Below are 16517 nucleotides of genomic sequence, written 5' to 3' on the forward strand. Positions count from 1 at the left end.
TTAGTTTTCTTCAATTTTGATATTCTATTCAAAATTACCAGTTAGATTGGACTCTCAGCTCTTAAACTGTAATTTAACTCAGTTCTCCACAGGATCGGCTCGTTTTCATGACATTTTTTTTTCCTTTCTGGAATGCTTTCAAATTAAGGTTAAAACTATAAAGGCCAACACACAAAAATACAAAAAATACTAAACTATATTGGTATTTAACGCCTTTATTTCACCTGCTCAGGGAAAGATGAAGGCCTTTCTTTGGCATTAAGCCTCATGGCTAAAATTCTATAATACATAAGACCAAAAATACCAGAAATGTAAATATTGTTTCATTAATGGCGCCATGAAAGCATTTTAAAATGTTTATTTTTAAATTTAGTTCGGTCTGTCATGTGCATGTAGGTATGGCGCAGGCAGGCCAACATTGCAACTGCTTCCCACTAGCCTGTCCCTGAGTACGTCTATATAGTTATCAGAAATCTGGAGGAAAACACTCGGTCTCCTCGCATACTGGCGTACCTGCTCCAAGTTGATAGACTCCGTATTGTTAATGTTTGCATGGATGTGGATTTGGCTGCTGTTGATGTAAATGAAATGGTTGGATTGGGACGAGACCGCGGACTGAGGCGCCGTCGATACGTTCGCCACATTGTTCGTACCACGTGTCGAGCCCGAGCAGAGGTCCTTCTTTTGGTTCCACAGTTCGCTGTGGGAGTCGTCATTGCCATGACCGATATTAGTGCATGAACTGCCTCTGGGCTGGATCTCCAAACAGACATTGGCAGTGGCCTGCAGCTCCAAGCAGCCGCTGCCACTCTCCTTTGGCTCTGAGGCACTCCCACTGGTCTTTGGCTCTGAGCCACTCCCACTGGACTTTGGCTCTGAGTCACTGCCACTGGTCTGTTGCTCCAATCCACCACTGAACCGTTGCTCTATCAGCAGTTCATGCATCAGCATGAATCTTTCCCCCAACTTGCTAACTTTCTCCCTCAGCTGCCGAGGGTAGTCCTCCTCCTCAACGTGCTCCTCCTGCCGAAAGAGTCGTACGCGCGCCGCCACGAACTTCAACGCCATGACCATGGCGTATGTGAGGCAGAAGAGGATGCCGAAACTGGCCATAATTTCAAAGGTGAGAACAAATCGGGGAACACCTGCACTGTGGTTTTCGCATGACCGTTGTTTATACGTGACGCCATGGTGTTCTGAAATGCAGAATATATGTACATATGGACAGCTATACAGTCGGGGTTACTCCTTCTCTTACCTGTGTACAGCTCCACGTCAAAGTCTTGAGAGCTATTGTGTTGCTCGAGTACTTGAAAATAACCAACTACCCACCAGGTGGTGAGGCCCAAGGCAGCCAGAAACAGAGCATCTACGCTACTTAACATATTTTTCCGAAAATTGTGAGTATATTGTGAGTAGAAACTCGAGTTGAGCTTGTATCGAAGTGAAAAATCAAATTTAACGAGAACATTAATTTCAAAGTATTTTCATGGAGTGCCTTTGCTGGATATTTTTACTTAAGCATGGACTGGCCACACTGACTGCTAAGTGAAAGGAAACGTGCTGCTTTTTTAAAGTGTTTGAGATAAATATTTGTTTTATTCAGAATGGAGATGATGGTATGTATGTCTGTTTATATTGCGAGTCTTACTTAATGTGTTTTCCCTTGCTTAGCACGGAGCTTCAATGCTGTCCAGGCCAGCGGATGAGTTCGGCAACGACTCAATGGTGGAGGAAATGTGGGCCGCTAAAGCTCTGGAACATGCCGAGGTTCACTTCAATGTAAGTTTTACTCTTCAAATACAATCAACAGTCATTAATAAACCGCCCTCCTGGCTCCAGCTTCTTACCAGCGTTAATCCCTCTCAGCTGCGCCTCACGCCCTATGACGATCAGATCTATGAAACCTTTCGCCAGGACTTTCCCGATCTCAAAGTAGGCCTGCTCACGGATGATGTACTAAAGTCCGCTGGGGAGAAGCTGAAGTGGCGCGAATTCGCCGAGAAATTCAACAAAATGGATGACTATTCCTATGGAACGCTAATGAGAGCCGATGCCAGTAAAGAGTTCAGCCCGGACAACTCAATTTTCGTGTTTCGCGTACAGTTCCTAGCCATAGAGATAGCCCGAAACCGGGAGGGACTCAACGACGAGGTCCATGCGAAACATAGGCCTGCCAAGAAGAACCCACAAGAGGACAACAAGTGAACCTCCGCCTGCCCTCGTTTGGTCTCTAGGTTATTGGCATTTGGATATTTTCCCAATTTCGAAGCAATTAATGCATTTTTAGACGTTGTTGGGATTTGGATTGATTTTAATTCCAAAAACAACAATAAACCCACAAATTTCTCAAATTATATGTTGGTTTTTGTTAAGGCTAAGGTGTGTGTATATACGTTTTATATATATATTAAATATATATATTATTATATGGGGTTTTGTGTCTAATTTCTAAGTATTGCCCGCACTTGGTCCATCTTCAGTCTTTCTTGTGGCTACATTCCACTTCCACACTCGGGTGCTACCTCCCGCCCTACAGTCCGCTGCTGTTGCTGGTCATCAGTATGAATGGAATCAGTGCCTCCATCTGCATCTGTCCCACTAGATTGGCGAAGAACAGCTCCTCCATGGCCTCGGGATCGAGGCTGCTCAGCGGCAGCAGGCGTGCAACCAGTCCATTGAAGCGCTCCTCCCCACCGACACCGCCCTGGCGACGCAAACTGGTCAACGCATACAGCTGAGTGCGTCTCACATAGCCGCGTAGTTGTCGCTCCTTGCGCTGCTGCAGCAGCGTGGGATTGAAGAGCAGGATCAGTCGCATCAATCCAAACTCCATGTCTGTCACCTCCTGGCTCTGCAGCTCCTGGACAAAGTCGTGCAGGGTGCGAGTGAGGTGGGCCATCTTGGATATCTTCAGTGGCTCGGACTTGTCAATGTCCGCCAGCTGGCGAATGCTCTGGATGAACTGAGCAATGATGGTGGAGGCAGACAGCTGACCCTGGCACTGGGCCAATGCCACGGCCATCAGAGCTGGCCAGGCACTGCGCAGCATCTTCACCTGGCTGTGCGAGTCGAGCTGCTCGAAGACGGGCACCTTGCGCAGCGTATGAATGGTGAGGAAAATAATGCGAGATCCCGTCTCGCACACATAATGGATATTCAGATACGAGTGCACCAGGGTCGGTGGCTGCACATGGAAAGCGCACTGAGCATCGGTGAACAACTCCTGATCGAAGACCGCTTCATTTACGATAAAATCACTGCGATTGCAGTAGTCAAAGTCCAGGTCCATGTGCTCCAGCTCCGGATCGACGGCATCTTCGGTGCCACTGTCCTCGGCCTCCGAATCGCACTCGGGCTTCACACTGAGGCTCGCTGCCGTACCCTGGCCACCAATCCGCTCCAACTGATGCTGGATAGGCTGCAGCAGCTGCAGACCCTTGTTTATCACCCGCATATCCAGGGAGCTCTTGATCAGGCCCAATGTCGCGGCAGTGGGCAGCGTTGTTGTTGGCTCTCCTGCATTAAAGTTCAGGTGCTGGGAGTTATTGTTGCTGGCACTGTTGGCCAACAGTTGCAGGCACAGGGTGCTGCTATTGTCCATCGAGTCGTCGTCATCATCTTCCACCTCTGCCTTGGGCAGGTCCGGCGAATAGCTTCCACTCTGTTGTTGCTGCTGCTGCTGCTGTTGTTGTTGTTGCTGCTGTTGTTGTTGGGTGGCAAACACTGGCAAAGCGAGAAAAGAACACCAATTAGTTGCACTTTGTTCAACAATTGGAAGCATGTTTATTTCTGGTTGGAGAGACTCACTCAATGTCTGCGTCAGTTCGGCGAAATTCAGGCCAAACAGATTATCATTCAGGCCGAAAGGCGTGGCAGCATTGCTCTGTACGGGCGGTGTGGCCGCGGGATCGGCCTTGACAATGTGCTGCTTGCCGCGTGCCTGCTGGTAGCCAGACTTGCTGGATATATAGCTGGAGGATGTTCCTCCGCTGCCCGATGTTGAGGAGCCACCGCCAACCGAGGCATTCAGGCCCTCTTTTCTGTCCACAATCGGCTTCCTCTCATGCTGAACGGCTGTGGAAAAGAGAGTGTGGCGAAAGGCAAGAAAAAAAGAAATTAATTAGAGCAGGAAGTCGACTAACGGTGCAAGTAATGATGCAGTTTTTCAGGCAGGGTGACTGTATGTGTGTGTGCATGAGTGTGCATTGGTATTAGTATGTGTGCTAGTTGGAACATCGTTTATACCCTTGCAGAGGGAGAGAATAATTTGGACTTGGCTTTGCTGATGGCACCTGCAAGGGTATGTAGACTTTGGCCAGCCAAAGATGCATTGGGTTATTTCTTGAGACGACGACTTAAACGAAAATTACAATCACTTCGCATGCCGCTGGCCAAGCACTTTTGCAGCCGACAGAACTGGCAACGATTCCGATGGTGCTTGGTCACCTCACAGTTCATTGCCCCGCGACACTGATAGCCCAGCTGCTTGCGTATGGATCGCTTGAAGAAGCCCTTGCAGCCCTCGCAGCTAATGGCCCCGTAGTGGCGGCCCGAGGCACGATCCCCGCACACCAGGCATAGCTCCACGCTGAGGGAGGCCGCCGCGGCGGCCGCCGCAGCTGCAGCCGCTGCTCCACTGCCACTGCCAATCAAAGGCATCGCTCTCGGTTCTGTAAATGCGAGGGCAACGTTATTATTATTATACTTCTCAAGGTGCGTGTACGAGGCGTTGAGTCCCACCTTCAGCTTTGATGAACGCCTCAACCTTAACGCCGTCCATTTGCAAGCTGGTGCTGCTGCTGCTGCTGCTTGATTGTATTGGTGCGATGTTAGCTATTTTTATTAGAACCCGTTTCTTTCACGACTGTGTCTGTGCGTATGAGTGGATTCTGCTTACTTGGCTCTCGGAAAATTCTTATTGAACAGGTGCTATCACCATGTTTGCACCGAACAACAGGCACTTTTGTTGGATAAGTCGATTTAGCTAATAGCCGTTTGATTGTAAAGGCATTTTAGCCTATTGAGTTGTGTTTAACTTGGGCAAAAAAAATCTTCTCGTTCTTCACACATTTACAGACAAAAGCTTCGATCAGTGTGACCATTCAGTGTGTGTGAGTGCACTAGCTTAACCCGCTAGTAACCCCTCTGATTAAACAGGTGACCAACTTGAGTGAAACTGCGGAAAGTAATGCTGCTTGTACAATTTTATTGTATATGAACCATGCTTACACTTTATTCACAACAAAAATTACCACTGCATCTTTCACGTGAACTTCATTAAAAATCTTCAAGTTTCGTAATTTTCGTGGGACCCATCTGGTCAACAATGGGCTAACGCTCTTCTTTGTTGATCGCGAACAATATTCCTGGGTTTTGATATTCGGCTTAATATAACCAGCTGGCCAGGGCGCTTACCACTTACAATATTCGGTTATCCGATAATTGAATTATATCTCTACAAGATTGGCTAATTTTAGGAACTATAGGATTCTTTATAAAACACAAAAAATGAAATCTTAGCAACCTCGGCTCTGTTATTAAACTTTTGTCTGATAAGCTGCGTCTTACAGCACCTCCTCTAACATCTGTTGGCTGGTGATGCGAGCTTAACAGCTCACTGTTAGAGATAACACTATGGCACCGCCTCCGACACCTGTTGGCGGGTGAATGAACGCAGTTCGAAATATGATTTTCATTTATAAAAATACACTTTAATATACAGAGAAATCATTACAAAAGACTACGATTTGTTCTTTATATATATAACATAAGAATCCCTAGTTGTGAAAAACATATTCATTTTTGTCTTAGAAACGATTAAGCCACAAATTACTTATATGTATAAAGTTTCAGGCTGCATGGAGTGGGTGGAGTGGAAGGCGGATGGATGATGAATGGGGATGAGGGAAACCCAAAATGGTGAACAACAAAGCAGGACTAAGCTCGCAGGCACGCACGCACATGCCTATAACTATCATGGACTATGCCCGGAAAACTACAGTCTATTTATTCTTTAAGCCCATTGCACGTTTGGTGGCCCGTCCCAGGAAGATGCCCGTCAGAAAGATCAGGCCCGTGGCGCTCATCAATATCACAAGGAAGAATTTACGCGCCGGCGATGCGACCACCTGCTGCACAAGCTGTTGCATGTCCTCCGGCGGCAGTGCCAGCGTGTCGTCCGCATTGTGGAACATTTCGATGCGCCGCTGCAGCTTCTCGCGGCAGTCTGTGTCCAAGGAGTTGGGCGTATCCTTCAGCAGCGTGCGCAGGCAATTCAGCTCTATGGAATGGATATTATTAGAGATTTATGGGTTGTGGTGCAGACGCCCTTTATTCTACTCACTGCGTCCGTTGCCGCTGGAGACCTTGGAGCAATATCTCAGCAAGTCCACTGTGCACGCCGTCTCCAGTATGGGATCCACATGAATATCGGCCTTGGCCTCGGCTATCAGCGTGGCCACCTCCATCTGGCACTGCCTGTTGATGATCTGCTTCTGCAGGAAGGCCGTCTTCAGGCACTCGGCCACCTGGCCATGCTCATCCGCATCCATATTGTCTTTGCACAGCTCCTGGATCTCCGACTTGCAAAACACCTGCAGCAACGGATTCAGCTTGTAGTTGAGCGCCTGCTCCTGCAGTATCTTGATCATCTCCTGGGCACAGGACTCATCCAGCGCCGATTGACGGAACTTGTCCTTCAGGCAATGAATGACCTATGAAAAATAAACAAAGCAATTAGCCTGATTTATGTACATCTATGTACATGCAGTTCGCATAAATGAATTCATCAATTAGCGAATAATCGTGGAGTGCTTTCAATTGAAAGGGTTTGATTAGGCAAGACACAGATTAAGAGCCCATTGTTGCAGCCACTAGAGCTAATCACGTAACTTAGATTTCAGCTAAACTAGTGGAAAAGCGAAAGGAACGAGAGATACGACTGCGGATACCCATTTCTTGGGGTTAAATTGAACGCAAGAGAAGAAGAATGATAAGCAACGGCAGTGACTCAATGTTTATGTGTCTTCGAATAGCATTTTATCGACATCTATCATTGTTGAACATCATAAAACATGTTCAACTGGAGAAGGTACATCATGTGCGTGGAAAATAATTACTTAATAAATTAATTGTCGTATATCTACGGCACAATCTTTACAATCCAAACGTTTATGTGGCCCAACAAACTCTCCATATAATAAACTATAAGAAAAGTAAATTTCGTGGGCTCGTTAATGCCCGAGCGGGTATCGCTTCGTTTCGTTACGAGTCTCGTTTGTGGGCTCCGCGTTAGCTGCCCACATCACAGTCCATTCTGATGCGTAGCAGAGGCGTATACGTGATGTTAACATTCTGCGGATTACTAAGCGCTGCACTGGCCGCTTGGCTGCTCGTCTCCCTAGTCGGCGCACAAGCGGGCACTGGAGAGGAGCCCACATCTGTGGTAACTGTGGAATTGGCCAACGAACAGGGCAAGGTGCTGGGCAATTTCGATGTAACCGCATTGACAGATCAAAGATTTATGCAATTCCGTGGCATACCATTCGCGGAGCCACCGGCGGGGGATCTACGTTTTCGGGTGAGTCAAATGAACAGTCCAAAAGTCCACCCACGCCGAAGCTGGCTCCAAGTTCAGCCAAGTCATATTGACTGGAAGATTTTAGCTAAGAGATAAGGCTAATGCCTAGTATGATGTGGTGTTTTGTTTATGATTTCTATCAGCCACCTGTGCCGCGTTCGAGCTGGTCACCCTATACCGCCAGCGCGCTGCACTTTGCCCAACGCTGCCCCGTGATAACCCATTTGGATGATCAGACGTCCGATGTGAAGACGGAGGACTGTCTCAACGTCTCGGTGTACACCAAAAATGTGAGTTAGATAACAAAATGTCATGAAGTACAATTAAAAATTGATTTTTATCCGCTGGCAGCTCACAGCCGCGCAGCCTGTGATGTTCTACATCTATGGCGGCGGCTACTACAATGGTTCCGCTGAGGATCATCCACCGCACTATTTCCTCGAGGAGGATGTGGTCCTGGTGGTGCCGCAGTATCGCGTGGGTGCGCTGGGCTGGCTGACCACCTTCACGGACGATATGCCCGGCAATGCGCCAATTGCGGATATTCTTTTGGCACTCGTGTGGGTGCAGACGCACATCCATCTGTTCGGTGGCGACCGAGAGCAGGTGACAATATTTGGACAGAGTGCGGGCTCGGGTGTGGCCAGTGCCCTGCTGTTGAGTCCACGCACCGAGGAGCATCTCTTCAAGCGCGCCATTGTGCAGTCGGGTTCGATTTTCGCACAGTGGGCCATCAACAGCGATCCGCGCGGACAGGCTATAAGAATTTGTGAGAAGCTGCGCTGCACCGGCTGCGAGCAGGAGGATCGCCTGTGGTTGTGTTTGCGCAACTCAACGGTCAAGGACATCCTCAAGGCCACACAGACGGAGACATTCGCACCAGTTGTGGGCGATCTGATGGGCATTCTGCCACAGCATCCCAGCGAGCTGGTGAAAACCTACAAGCGGCAGATTCCATTGCTCACTGGGTTCACGGAACACGACGGGTCCTTTATACTGGCAAGTGGGTGGCTTACTCATCCAGCGATGTGTGTGGCAGCAGCTTAATGGTTTCCCTTTTGCAGGCTACTACGACATGATTGCCGCCAAGTTGACCAATGTGAGTGCGCTGACGGTGCGCGAATTCTCCGTGGGACTCATGGAAATGGCCAAAGATGGCACCGGGCTGACGGAAAATCTGCTTTATCGGTTGCTCTTCACACCAGAGCTACTCAACAGTCACGATCACAAGAGCGCGGTGCCCGCCTACTTCGATGTGAGTTGGACTTACACAAACCAAAGGATTTGTACACCATCTTTCCCCTCTTGCAACAGCTTACGTCGGCCTACATGAAGTCCCCTGTGATAACGCTGGCCACGAAGCTCTACACACAGCAACCAGCGGCGCCCGTTTATGTCTACAGCTTTGAGTATGAGGGAAAGTACACGCGTTTTGGCTATGAAATGGGCAACGAACACTATCCCTTCAATGGGGGTGTGCATCATTCCAATGAGAATCTCTATCTGTTCTCCACACATCCCCTGGTGGGGCAGGACTCGCGCATGTCACAGAAAATGGTCGAGCTGTGGACATCCTTTGCCATCGATGGCAGGCCCAAGGAGCTGAGTCCACTGTCCAGTCCCAGTGGACCCTACAATCGGTTGGCAATGAAAATAACAACAGGCGAGGATCTGTTGGAGACGCTAACCGCAGCCATTGATGATCCAAACAATTGGCGACTGCAGCGAGAGAATGTGGACTTTTGATGGCAACTTTTTTCCTATTTCTGCTTGCAATTAGTTAAGGGCTATATATCCCATATGCACGTATTACTTTCGACTAATTAGACTTAGCTTGTTCCTTTATGACTGGCGAAACACTCACCTTTCCGTTGAGCTCCTCGTTGGGCAGCGCACTGGCCACAATGTTGGAGCAGTAGCTATCAATGTTCTTGCCACAGGCGCTCTGCAGCGATGGATTGAAGCGGAAATCTGTGTTCTGTTCAATCATGCGATTGACCACAACCAAATGGCAGCGCTGATCGAACTGCGTGTCATCCTTGTAGGTCTTGAGGCAGTCCAGCAGCTTCGCAGAGTCCGTGCTGGGGCAGAACTTGTAGATCATCTCCTTGCACGTATTGAGCAGAGTGTAGTCGGTGCCGCTGTCTCCCAGCTCGGATTTCTTGATCATAAATATGGCATGATGGCAGGCCTTGCCCAGACTGGGCGTCTTCTTGATGAGACACTCCAAAGCCTGCAAGAGAATAGTTTGCAAATCAGAGTCGGCTCTTTGGGGCTGCACTTAGTGTGTCGTTTGAGTGGGGTGCGGTGAGAGTGTGTTAATTAGATTGTGAATAGCTTAAGGATGGTTAAGATAACTTGCATTTTTATTCACCTGACCGGGACCCTTTTGATCACCGCAGAATTGTTCCAGTTCCCGATTGCAGGCATTCGCCAGCTTCGGATCCAGCTGTATGCTTTCCCTTTGCTGATACAGCTGCGACTTGACTTGGTGGCGGCACTCCTTGGGTATTTGATGGCGCTGCGCCTTGATTGTATCGTTGCGCATCACCTCACTGAGGCAGCCGACCACATCGTTCTTGGTGATGCTCGAGGAGCAGAAGCGCTGCACATACGGACGGCAGGCCTCCTTGAATTTGGTGGTGAAATGAAAGTTCTTCAGGGAGATTATTTGAAAGTGTTCAATGGCCGCGCGACAGCGTAGATCTTTGCGCAGATCGGCATCGTTTTTGTGCGCTATAAGGCAGTCCATCATGTCGCCTTATCAAAAAGGAACGAGAGTGTTTTGAGCATGCAGAAACTAAAGATTTGGCTAAAGGCCTTACCATTATCCTTGCCACTCTTGAGTATGGCTGAACAATGCTGCTGCATGGCCTCACCGCAGACGTTCATTATGACAGGATTGAGTTCGACATGGGCGGCCTCCTCCTCGGTATATTTGACCACAACCGTCTTGCACTCGGGCTGCAGCTGGTCCATGTTCTTCTGCAGGCACTCCATTTCGCTGCCCTTCTCCACGCAATCGGCACAGAAGAGCGACAGATCGTTGAGGCAATAGTCCTCCACCTCGGGTATGAGATCCATGGACATGGCACGCTGGCGCATCACTCGCTTCACCTCCTTGAAGCAGTCCTTGCGCAGCGTTTGATGCTCATCCTCGCTGAAGGCCATGCGATGCAGGCAGGGCAGTATCATGGGTCCTCGCTCGGGGTCCATTTGGACATTCTGCGCATCGTCCCACTGCCGCTTGGCCCGGCAATACTTGACGGCATCGTCGCGGCAGTGCTTGTATAGCTGCGGATCCAGCTTAAAGTCGCGTGCCACAAAGTACTCGATGATGAGCAGCGCCTGCTCGCACTCTGGCAGCATCGAGGGTGTGCCAATGCGTTCGACGAGGCATGACATGACGCGCGCCTCGCCACCCTCCACATCCTTGCAGGCCACATCCACAACTGGCTTGCAGGCACGCCGCAGCACTGGATCGACTCGCCAATCCTCGCCCGCATCGCTGACCTTGATCAAAGTCTCCAATCCTCGCTGACACTGGGCCGTGACACGCCTCTGCGGTCGCCTGGCCTTCACATGCTCCAGCAGGCAGTGGATAATCTCACCGCCAGTGCCGGTCAGGCCATTCACCAGCTGGGCCTTGTGCTCCTCCGGGCAGAACTTGGGTATGTCATCGGCACAGTCACTCAGCAGTTCCGGCGACAGCTGGTAGTCTGTCATCAGCATGCGACGATGATCGGTCAGCTCTGTCAGACACGAAGGCGCCAGCTTGGTGCCGTTCTTGGACACAGACTCCAGACAGAGCAGAATCTGGGCCAGGCGCACGTGCTTGTCCTCGGAGACACCGCGGCGACAGTGATACTGTTTGATGTCATCCTTGCAGGCCTTGGCCAGGCCGTGCGAGACGCGATAGTCGCGGCCCATCTGCTGATCCCTCAGCGAGATCTCCGAAGCGCAGTTGGCCGTCATCGCTGGATGGCTCTTGTGCCGCACCAGGCACTTGTATGCGCCTGGTGTGCCCGATTGCTCCTACAAAGAAACGTGTCATTGGGGGGTGTCATGAAAGCAAATGGATTTCCCACTCACCTGTGAGCAGAGTGAAGACAAATCCTCCGCGCAGGCCCTGAACAACTCGAGCATGCCACGCTGCAGTTCGATGGCGTTCATGGCGGACATGCAGGTGGGCTCAATGCTGGACTTTTGGGCAGTCGAACGCAGGCACTGAACCGTGCCCAGCTGGGACAGCAGCGAGGGCAAGTGTTCGACATTGAGGCGACCGCATTTGTGGTGTTCCACGAGGCTGCTGCAGGCCACATAGAACTCGTCCACGTTGCTGTAGTCGTGGCCCAGCGCATTGTACGCACGCCGGAGATGCTGCTGGCACGTGTTGCTCTGCGGGAGCTGCAGGCGCTGCTCATTCAGGCACTTCCACATGTACACAGAGTTGAGGCAGGTCTCCAGCTTAGGGCGCTCCTCTGGGCAGTATGTGGGCAGGAGTGTATTCTCTATCCATGCGGGAAGCTGCAGCTGCCGCTGTTGCATCCAGAGTGCATGCTGACAGATTTCGGGCAGAGCCTCCAGTTGGCTCGAACTGAATGTGAGAGCACACTCCAGCATGGACAGATTGTCGGTGGACGCTTGGTGCGTGCAGAATTTCTTTAAATCCTGGCACTCTGGCAAATCGATGATGCTGTGCATTTCCTTGGTAGCCTCATTCTTATTGTCCACGTCAATGGCGACGCGGCGGTGGCGGTGCAAATCGCCGGCTGCTGCTGCGGCCGCCGCCAATAGCACCAGCAGCAAATGCTTCATTTTGCGGTGATTTGTGTCTGGAAGAACTGTCTTTGGCTCTCAGCGACTTGTCATCTAAACTGGCCGACTGATAAGTTTGCTTGCGTAAGCTATAATGTAAGCGGCTCTATGTGCAATATTCAGCAATTCGACGCGCTGCTGGTCTTGGCAATTGGGCATGAAATATACTGAAGAGTGCTTCAGTCCGTCCTAGAACAAAAACAAACAGAAAGCCGGCTGAAAATGCTCTTACTTCTTGGTCATGCTTCAGAATTAACTTTGGGCCCGGGTAATATCCACTTTTCTATTTATACAGCCTGTGCAAACTGTTGATTCAGCGCATTTTTAACGCATTTTAACTTTTTGCAACAAATTCACTTGTGACCGATGAACAGAATAACTATCGGCTAGACAGCGATATATCGATATCGGTTTAAACAAAGCAAATTGTTGTATTTTATGCTTATGATTACAAGGTAAAATAAATAAATTGCACTTGAATTAAATTTCCTCATAAAACTATTTAGTTTTGGTTTTAAAAACATAATTGAAATACTTAATGTGCTATCGATTACTAAGCTGCAGTTGTGGGCGCCCATCACTAGCCTATGAATCGCTCTGTCTGCCAGCAAAAAACAAGAAAATTTTCACCCGCAACACAACTAGAAATCTTTGGTAATTGTTTTAACCCACAACTACGGCTTCACAGTGGACATCGTCAAGCGCTAAGGAGGCAACCGAACGCACACCGCTCATGGACGGCCATGTCAATGCCTCGTCCTCGTCAAGGAGTGGCGCTGGCGCTGATGGTAGTGGCCTGAGCGGCGCAGCAGAGCGTTTGGAGCGTCCTCCAAGGCGAAAGCAGCCAAGAAGCAGTTATGGCTCCAATAATCAGGATCAAACAGATGCGGTAGGTGTATCTACGACACTTTGGGCTAATATTACTTATTTGTGTTTCTTTGCCAGGCTGTACTTGCTGTCCCCAATGTGGCTGTGAGGGGCGGCCCTTCCGGCTCTTCTCGACCAGCGAGATTGAGTGGCGGTGGCGCCGGACCTACCCCAAATGAAAACGAAGAGGATCAGGGCTTGAAATACGGCGCACAGCATGTCATCAAGCTCTTTGTGCCCGTCTCCTTGTGCATGCTGCTGGTGGTGGCCACAATCAACTCGATCAGCTTCTACTCCAGCACTGATGTCTATCTGTAAGACAGAAAGAAGATGTCTCTTTTGGTAAAGAAGATTATTATCTTGCACTTTGTTTAATTGCAGTCTGTACACTCCCTTCCATGAGCTCTCACCCGAGCCGAGTGTGAAATTCTGGAATGCTCTGGCCAATTCTTTGATTCTGATGAGCGTGGTGGTTGTGATGACAATTCTATTGATTGTCCTTTATAAGAAACGTTGCTACCGCATCATCCATGGCTGGTTGATACTCTCTTCCTTCATGCTCTTGTTCATTTTCACGTACTTATACTTGGAGTAAGTATGGACCCTCCTCCTTTTGGGCTAAATCTCATTGTTCGCTTTGCTTTCAGGGAGCTACTACGCGCCTACAACATACCCATGGACTATCCCACTGCCCTGCTATTTATGTGGAACTTTGGTGTGGTTGGCATGATGTCCATACATTGGCAGGGACCTTTGAGACTGCAGCAGGGATATCTCATATTTGTTGCTGCCCTCATGGCTTTGGTCTTTATTAAATATCTGCCAGAGTGGACTGCCTGGGCTGTCTTGGCAGCCATTTCTATTTGGGGTGAGCATAAATAACATTTTGTGTGCCATTTTTATTGATTGTTTTGCATTGACAGATCTCATTGCTGTCCTCACACCTCGAGGACCTCTGCGCATACTTGTGGAAACGGCTCAGGAGCGTAATGAACAAATTTTCCCCGCGTTGATCTACTCCTGTAAGGACTACCCCTTTGCTGTGTATCTTTTAAATTCTGGAATTCTCTCCCTCTCCCTCACAGCCACTGTCATCTATACGTATATGGGCACACATTATACACCGCAACAAACGGAGCCCGCAGTCACTTCCTCGCCCTCATCGAGCAATTCGACCACAACCACAAGAGCCACACAAAACTCTTTGGCATCGCCAGAGGCGGCTGTGGCCAGCAGCAGCTCCCGCACAGGTAATACCAATCGCACAAATCCTCACCAGAATCAGCGGGATGATAGCAACGTAATGGCAGCTGAAGGTATGCCACTTGTGACTTTTAAAAGCAATTTGCGCGGAAACGGTACATATGCATTATATTTTTTATGATTTAATTTACTTCTCCCATATGTACAACGCTTCTCTTTGGCTATTCTCTCTGTGTGTGTGTTTTGATCTTGAAAGTATTTACTCGTATTTAATGTCTTGGTATTTGGTCTAAGGCGCTGCTAGTAGAACATTTATATTCTATTTGGAGATATAGTTATATGTATATAGAGCTATACATGTTGAATCTTTAATACTTATTTCATTACATTCCAGCTGAGGCAGCTGGCTTCACCCAGGAATGGTCTGACAATCTCAATGACCGTGTGGCGCGTCGCCAGATTGAAGTTCAGAGCACACAGAGCGGCAATGCCCAACGTTCCAACGAGTATCGCACTGTCACAGCACCAGATCAGGCTCAAGCAGATGCACAGGAGGAGCGTAAGTTGCCCCAGTATGGATCCTTCCTTTATTAGAAATTAATAAGCAATTTATTTTTCAGGTGGCATCAAGTTGGGACTCGGCGACTTTATCTTCTATTCGGTATTAGTGGGAAAGGCATCCAGTTATGGCGACTGGACCACAACGATTGCCTGTTTTGTGGCCATCTTGATTGGACTCTGTCTCACGCTGCTCCTTCTGGCTGTGTGGCGTAAAGCTCTGCCAGCCCTGCCCATTTCCATAACATTTGGCTTGATATTCTGCTTTGCCACGAGCGCAGTGGTTAAGCCATTCATGGAGAACCTGTCGGCCAAGCAGGTCTTCATATAAGAAACACACAGGAATTAAGTGGACAAGGACAAGTCTATGTCCCTCTTATCATAGTCTAAAAAAGCTTTTTAAACTTCAATCTTTATTAACAAAATGCATAGTAACAGAGAAACTATTTCTTGCGCCTCACTATTGTTTTATCTACCACATTGATGAGCCAGCCGGGTTCCAGGCCATAGAACACTTGCCTCGGATCCTTGGCGGCCGAGAGCATAGCAAAGGAAGGATCGTCTTCAATGCGGGGCAGTTGATAGCCATATTTCTGTGCCAACACCAGCCGATCCTTGCTTATCTCCTCGGGATTAGCCAAATACCCACGATTCTTCGCATCTGTGTAGTAGTCCAAGGCATCCTGAGGCGGCATCATACGATTGGGTATCGGCACTCCCTTCTCGAACCACTTCTTGGCATTGGAGAGCATGTGCAGGCTTCGCGGATCGTAGTAGGCTGTACGAATGACGCCACCGTTGCGCTCGATGGCTGCAATTACTGCCTCGTTCGCATGCTGTACCTCAATATTGATCTTGGCCTTAAAGTTGTCCAATCCTTCGTCGGTCAGCTGGAAGCCATATTCCATTTCCGCTGGCTTCAAGTTCAACAAACCAGAGTTGCACAACGTACTTATATCCACGGGCTGGCTGACATCTATTCTGTTCGTATCGATCAGCACCTGCAGCTGCAGTAGGGAGATGGGTGGGTACTGTCGCTTCATGTGGTGTCCCTTGTAATATGGCTCATAGGGAAACCGCATGTAGAAGGGCTGATTGCCCGTCTCATAGCCCAAACGCATGAAATTCTGGCGTTGTCCGGAGCCCTTGTTGCCAGCTCCATGTTTGTCACCGCCATGTTGCGCTCGGCCGCGCTTGTCCTGCAGAGCACCGAAATGGATCGCGGGTTTGTCAAAAGTTGTTATTTAACCGGTCAGGCCAGCAGCACTCACGTTCTGTTTGGAGTTGGGATTCGGTCGCAAGTTTCCAATTTGCACACGCGGCAACGTTCTCAACAGCTTCAAAGCCTTGTCGGAGGTTTCCCGCAAGTGGGCCATGCTGCAAAGCTCGTTTTCTTTAACAAATGTAAGTTTACTTCTGAAAACTAAAAATTTAACACGATTTTGGCTAATCAGCTGGTTCCCGATAACGATATCTTCAGAATTTTTTC

The 16517-nt window shown here is 49.1% G+C and overlaps 7 protein-coding genes across 13 annotated transcripts; 3 read left to right on the forward strand and 4 right to left on the reverse strand.

Annotated features, from left to right (window-relative positions):
- Window positions 1-316: 316 nt before the first annotated feature.
- Window positions 317-1520, reverse strand: LOC117580378. Of its 2 annotated transcripts, XM_034266913.1 has the most exons (3): window positions 1259-1520; window positions 514-1196; window positions 317-445 (listed from the first exon to the last, which is right to left on the reverse strand). In XM_034266913.1, the coding sequence occupies exons 1-3, from the start codon at window positions 1383-1385 to the stop codon at window positions 383-385; spliced, it is 873 nt and encodes a 290-aa protein (XP_034122804.1). In that variant the 5' UTR covers window positions 1386-1520; the 3' UTR covers window positions 317-382. The 2 variants fall into 2 exon arrangements, with proteins under 2 accessions (XP_034122804.1, XP_034122803.1); XM_034266912.1 differs by having other exon boundaries at window positions 317-1196.
- On the forward strand, window positions 1512-2357 carry LOC117580379 (protein PBDC1). Of its 2 annotated transcripts, none has more exons than XM_034266915.1 (3): window positions 1512-1619; window positions 1675-1782; window positions 1870-2357. In XM_034266915.1, exons 1-3 carry the CDS (start codon window positions 1608-1610, stop codon window positions 2206-2208), a joined length of 459 nt encoding a protein of 152 aa, XP_034122806.1. In that variant the 5' UTR covers window positions 1512-1607; the 3' UTR covers window positions 2209-2357. The 2 variants fall into 2 exon arrangements, with proteins under 2 accessions (XP_034122806.1, XP_034122805.1); XM_034266914.1 differs by having other exon boundaries at window positions 1514-1619; window positions 1843-2357.
- Window positions 2358-2393: 36 nt separating this feature from the next.
- LOC117580376 (nuclear hormone receptor HR78) lies at window positions 2394-5098 on the reverse strand. 2 transcript variants are annotated; one of them, XM_034266909.1, is made up of 4 exons: window positions 4744-5098; window positions 4380-4673; window positions 3811-4077; window positions 2394-3726 (listed from the first exon to the last, which is right to left on the reverse strand). In XM_034266909.1, the coding sequence occupies exons 1-4, from the start codon at window positions 4781-4783 to the stop codon at window positions 2534-2536; spliced, it is 1794 nt and encodes a 597-aa protein (XP_034122800.1). In that variant the 5' UTR covers window positions 4784-5098; the 3' UTR covers window positions 2394-2533. The 2 variants fall into 2 exon arrangements, with proteins under 2 accessions (XP_034122800.1, XP_034122799.1); XM_034266908.1 differs by having other exon boundaries at window positions 4374-4673; window positions 4744-5097.
- Window positions 5099-5189: 91 nt separating this feature from the next.
- Window positions 5190-12772, reverse strand: LOC117580374 (Golgi apparatus protein 1). Of its 2 annotated transcripts, none has more exons than XM_034266906.1 (6): window positions 11675-12772; window positions 10408-11617; window positions 9945-10342; window positions 9447-9815; window positions 6347-6716; window positions 5190-6283 (listed from the first exon to the last, which is right to left on the reverse strand). In XM_034266906.1, the coding sequence occupies exons 1-6, from the start codon at window positions 12398-12400 to the stop codon at window positions 6006-6008; spliced, it is 3351 nt and encodes a 1116-aa protein (XP_034122797.1). In that variant the 5' UTR covers window positions 12401-12772; the 3' UTR covers window positions 5190-6005. The 2 variants fall into 2 exon arrangements, with proteins under 2 accessions (XP_034122797.1, XP_034122798.1); XM_034266907.1 differs by having other exon boundaries at window positions 9957-10342; window positions 11675-12771.
- LOC117580377 (glutactin) lies at window positions 7322-9427 on the forward strand. The gene is made up of 5 exons (XM_034266910.1): window positions 7322-7582; window positions 7726-7872; window positions 7934-8585; window positions 8647-8837; window positions 8897-9427. Exons 1-5 carry the CDS (start codon window positions 7322-7324, stop codon window positions 9326-9328), a joined length of 1683 nt encoding a protein of 560 aa, XP_034122801.1. The 3' UTR covers window positions 9329-9427.
- A 203-nt stretch (window positions 12773-12975) lies between the features above and the next one.
- LOC117580185 (presenilin homolog) lies at window positions 12976-15474 on the forward strand. Of its 3 annotated transcripts, none has more exons than XM_034266544.1 (8): window positions 12976-13289; window positions 13346-13581; window positions 13649-13858; window positions 13915-14135; window positions 14191-14289; window positions 14353-14625; window positions 14865-15029; window positions 15091-15474. In XM_034266544.1, exons 1-8 carry the CDS (start codon window positions 13134-13136, stop codon window positions 15357-15359), a joined length of 1629 nt encoding a protein of 542 aa, XP_034122435.1. In that variant the 5' UTR covers window positions 12976-13133; the 3' UTR covers window positions 15360-15474. The 3 variants fall into 3 exon arrangements, with proteins under 3 accessions (XP_034122435.1, XP_034122436.1, XP_034122437.1); XM_034266545.1 differs by having other exon boundaries at window positions 14353-14583; XM_034266546.1 differs by having other exon boundaries at window positions 14353-14517.
- On the reverse strand, window positions 15425-16493 carry LOC117580192 (39S ribosomal protein L15, mitochondrial). Its single transcript, XM_034266553.1, has 2 exons — window positions 16300-16493; window positions 15425-16227 (listed from the first exon to the last, which is right to left on the reverse strand). The coding sequence occupies exons 1-2, from the start codon at window positions 16402-16404 to the stop codon at window positions 15472-15474; spliced, it is 861 nt and encodes a 286-aa protein (XP_034122444.1). The 5' UTR covers window positions 16405-16493; the 3' UTR covers window positions 15425-15471.
- Between the last annotated feature and the right edge of the window lie 24 nt (window positions 16494-16517).

Source organism: Drosophila guanche, unplaced genomic scaffold (assembly GCF_900245975.1).
Source record: "Drosophila guanche unplaced genomic scaffold, DGUA_6, whole genome shotgun sequence".
Taxonomy (NCBI): domain Eukaryota; kingdom Metazoa; phylum Arthropoda; class Insecta; order Diptera; family Drosophilidae; genus Drosophila; species Drosophila guanche.

What these genes read in the sequence shown, in the direction of transcription:
- LOC117580378 (XM_034266912.1), bottom strand. Translation starts at nt 1,385, where the DNA reads ATGTTAAGTAGCGTAGATGCTCTGTTTCTGGCTGCCTTGGGCCTCACC. An exon ending in TGACGTGGAGCTGTACACAG is followed by an intron (nt 1,197 to 1,258) that starts GTAAGAGAAGGA and finishes TCTGCATTTCAG; the next exon opens with AACACCATGGCGTCACGTAT.
- LOC117580379 (XM_034266914.1), top strand. An exon ending in ATGCCGAGGTTCACTTCAAT is followed by an intron (nt 1,783 to 1,842) that starts GTAAGTTTTACT and finishes TCCTGGCTCCAG; the next exon opens with CTTCTTACCAGCGTTAATCC.
- LOC117580376 (XM_034266908.1), bottom strand. Translation starts at nt 4,783, where the DNA reads ATGGACGGCGTTAAGGTTGAGGCGTTCATCAAAGCTGAAG. An exon ending in GGCGTTCATCAAAGCTGAAG is followed by an intron (nt 4,674 to 4,743) that starts GTGGGACTCAAC and finishes TCGCATTTACAG; the next exon opens with AACCGAGAGCGATGCCTTTG. An exon ending in CGAACTGACGCAGACATTGA is followed by an intron (nt 3,727 to 3,810) that starts GTGAGTCTCTCC and finishes TCGCTTTGCCAG; the next exon opens with TGTTTGCCACCCAACAACAA.
- LOC117580377 (XM_034266910.1), top strand. Translation starts at nt 7,322, where the DNA reads ATGCGTAGCAGAGGCGTATACGTGATGTTAACATTCTGCGGATTACTA. An exon ending in TCTCGGTGTACACCAAAAAT is followed by an intron (nt 7,873 to 7,933) that starts GTGAGTTAGATA and finishes ATCCGCTGGCAG; the next exon opens with CTCACAGCCGCGCAGCCTGT. An exon ending in CGGGTCCTTTATACTGGCAA is followed by an intron (nt 8,586 to 8,646) that starts GTGGGTGGCTTA and finishes TCCCTTTTGCAG; the next exon opens with GCTACTACGACATGATTGCC.
- LOC117580374 (XM_034266906.1), bottom strand. Translation starts at nt 12,400, where the DNA reads ATGAAGCATTTGCTGCTGGTGCTATTGGCGGCGGCCGCAGCAGCAGCC. An exon ending in CCGGTCAGGTGAATAAAAAT is followed by an intron (nt 9,816 to 9,944) that starts GCAAGTTATCTT and finishes ATTCTCTTGCAG; the next exon opens with GCTTTGGAGTGTCTCATCAA. An exon ending in CTCCAGCGGCAACGGACGCA is followed by an intron (nt 6,284 to 6,346) that starts GTGAGTAGAATA and finishes TCCATTCCATAG; the next exon opens with AGCTGAATTGCCTGCGCACG.
- LOC117580185 (XM_034266544.1), top strand. Translation starts at nt 13,134, where the DNA reads ATGGACGGCCATGTCAATGCCTCGTCCTCGTCAAGGAGTGGCGCTGGC. An exon ending in TCCAGCACTGATGTCTATCT is followed by an intron (nt 13,582 to 13,648) that starts GTAAGACAGAAA and finishes GTTTAATTGCAG; the next exon opens with TCTGTACACTCCCTTCCATG. An exon ending in TTCACGTACTTATACTTGGA is followed by an intron (nt 13,859 to 13,914) that starts GTAAGTATGGAC and finishes CTTTGCTTTCAG; the next exon opens with GGAGCTACTACGCGCCTACA.
- LOC117580192 (XM_034266553.1), bottom strand. Translation starts at nt 16,404, where the DNA reads ATGGCCCACTTGCGGGAAACCTCCGACAAGGCTTTGAAGCTGTTGAGA. An exon ending in ATCCCAACTCCAAACAGAAC is followed by an intron (nt 16,228 to 16,299) that starts GTGAGTGCTGCT and finishes GGTGCTCTGCAG; the next exon opens with GACAAGCGCGGCCGAGCGCA.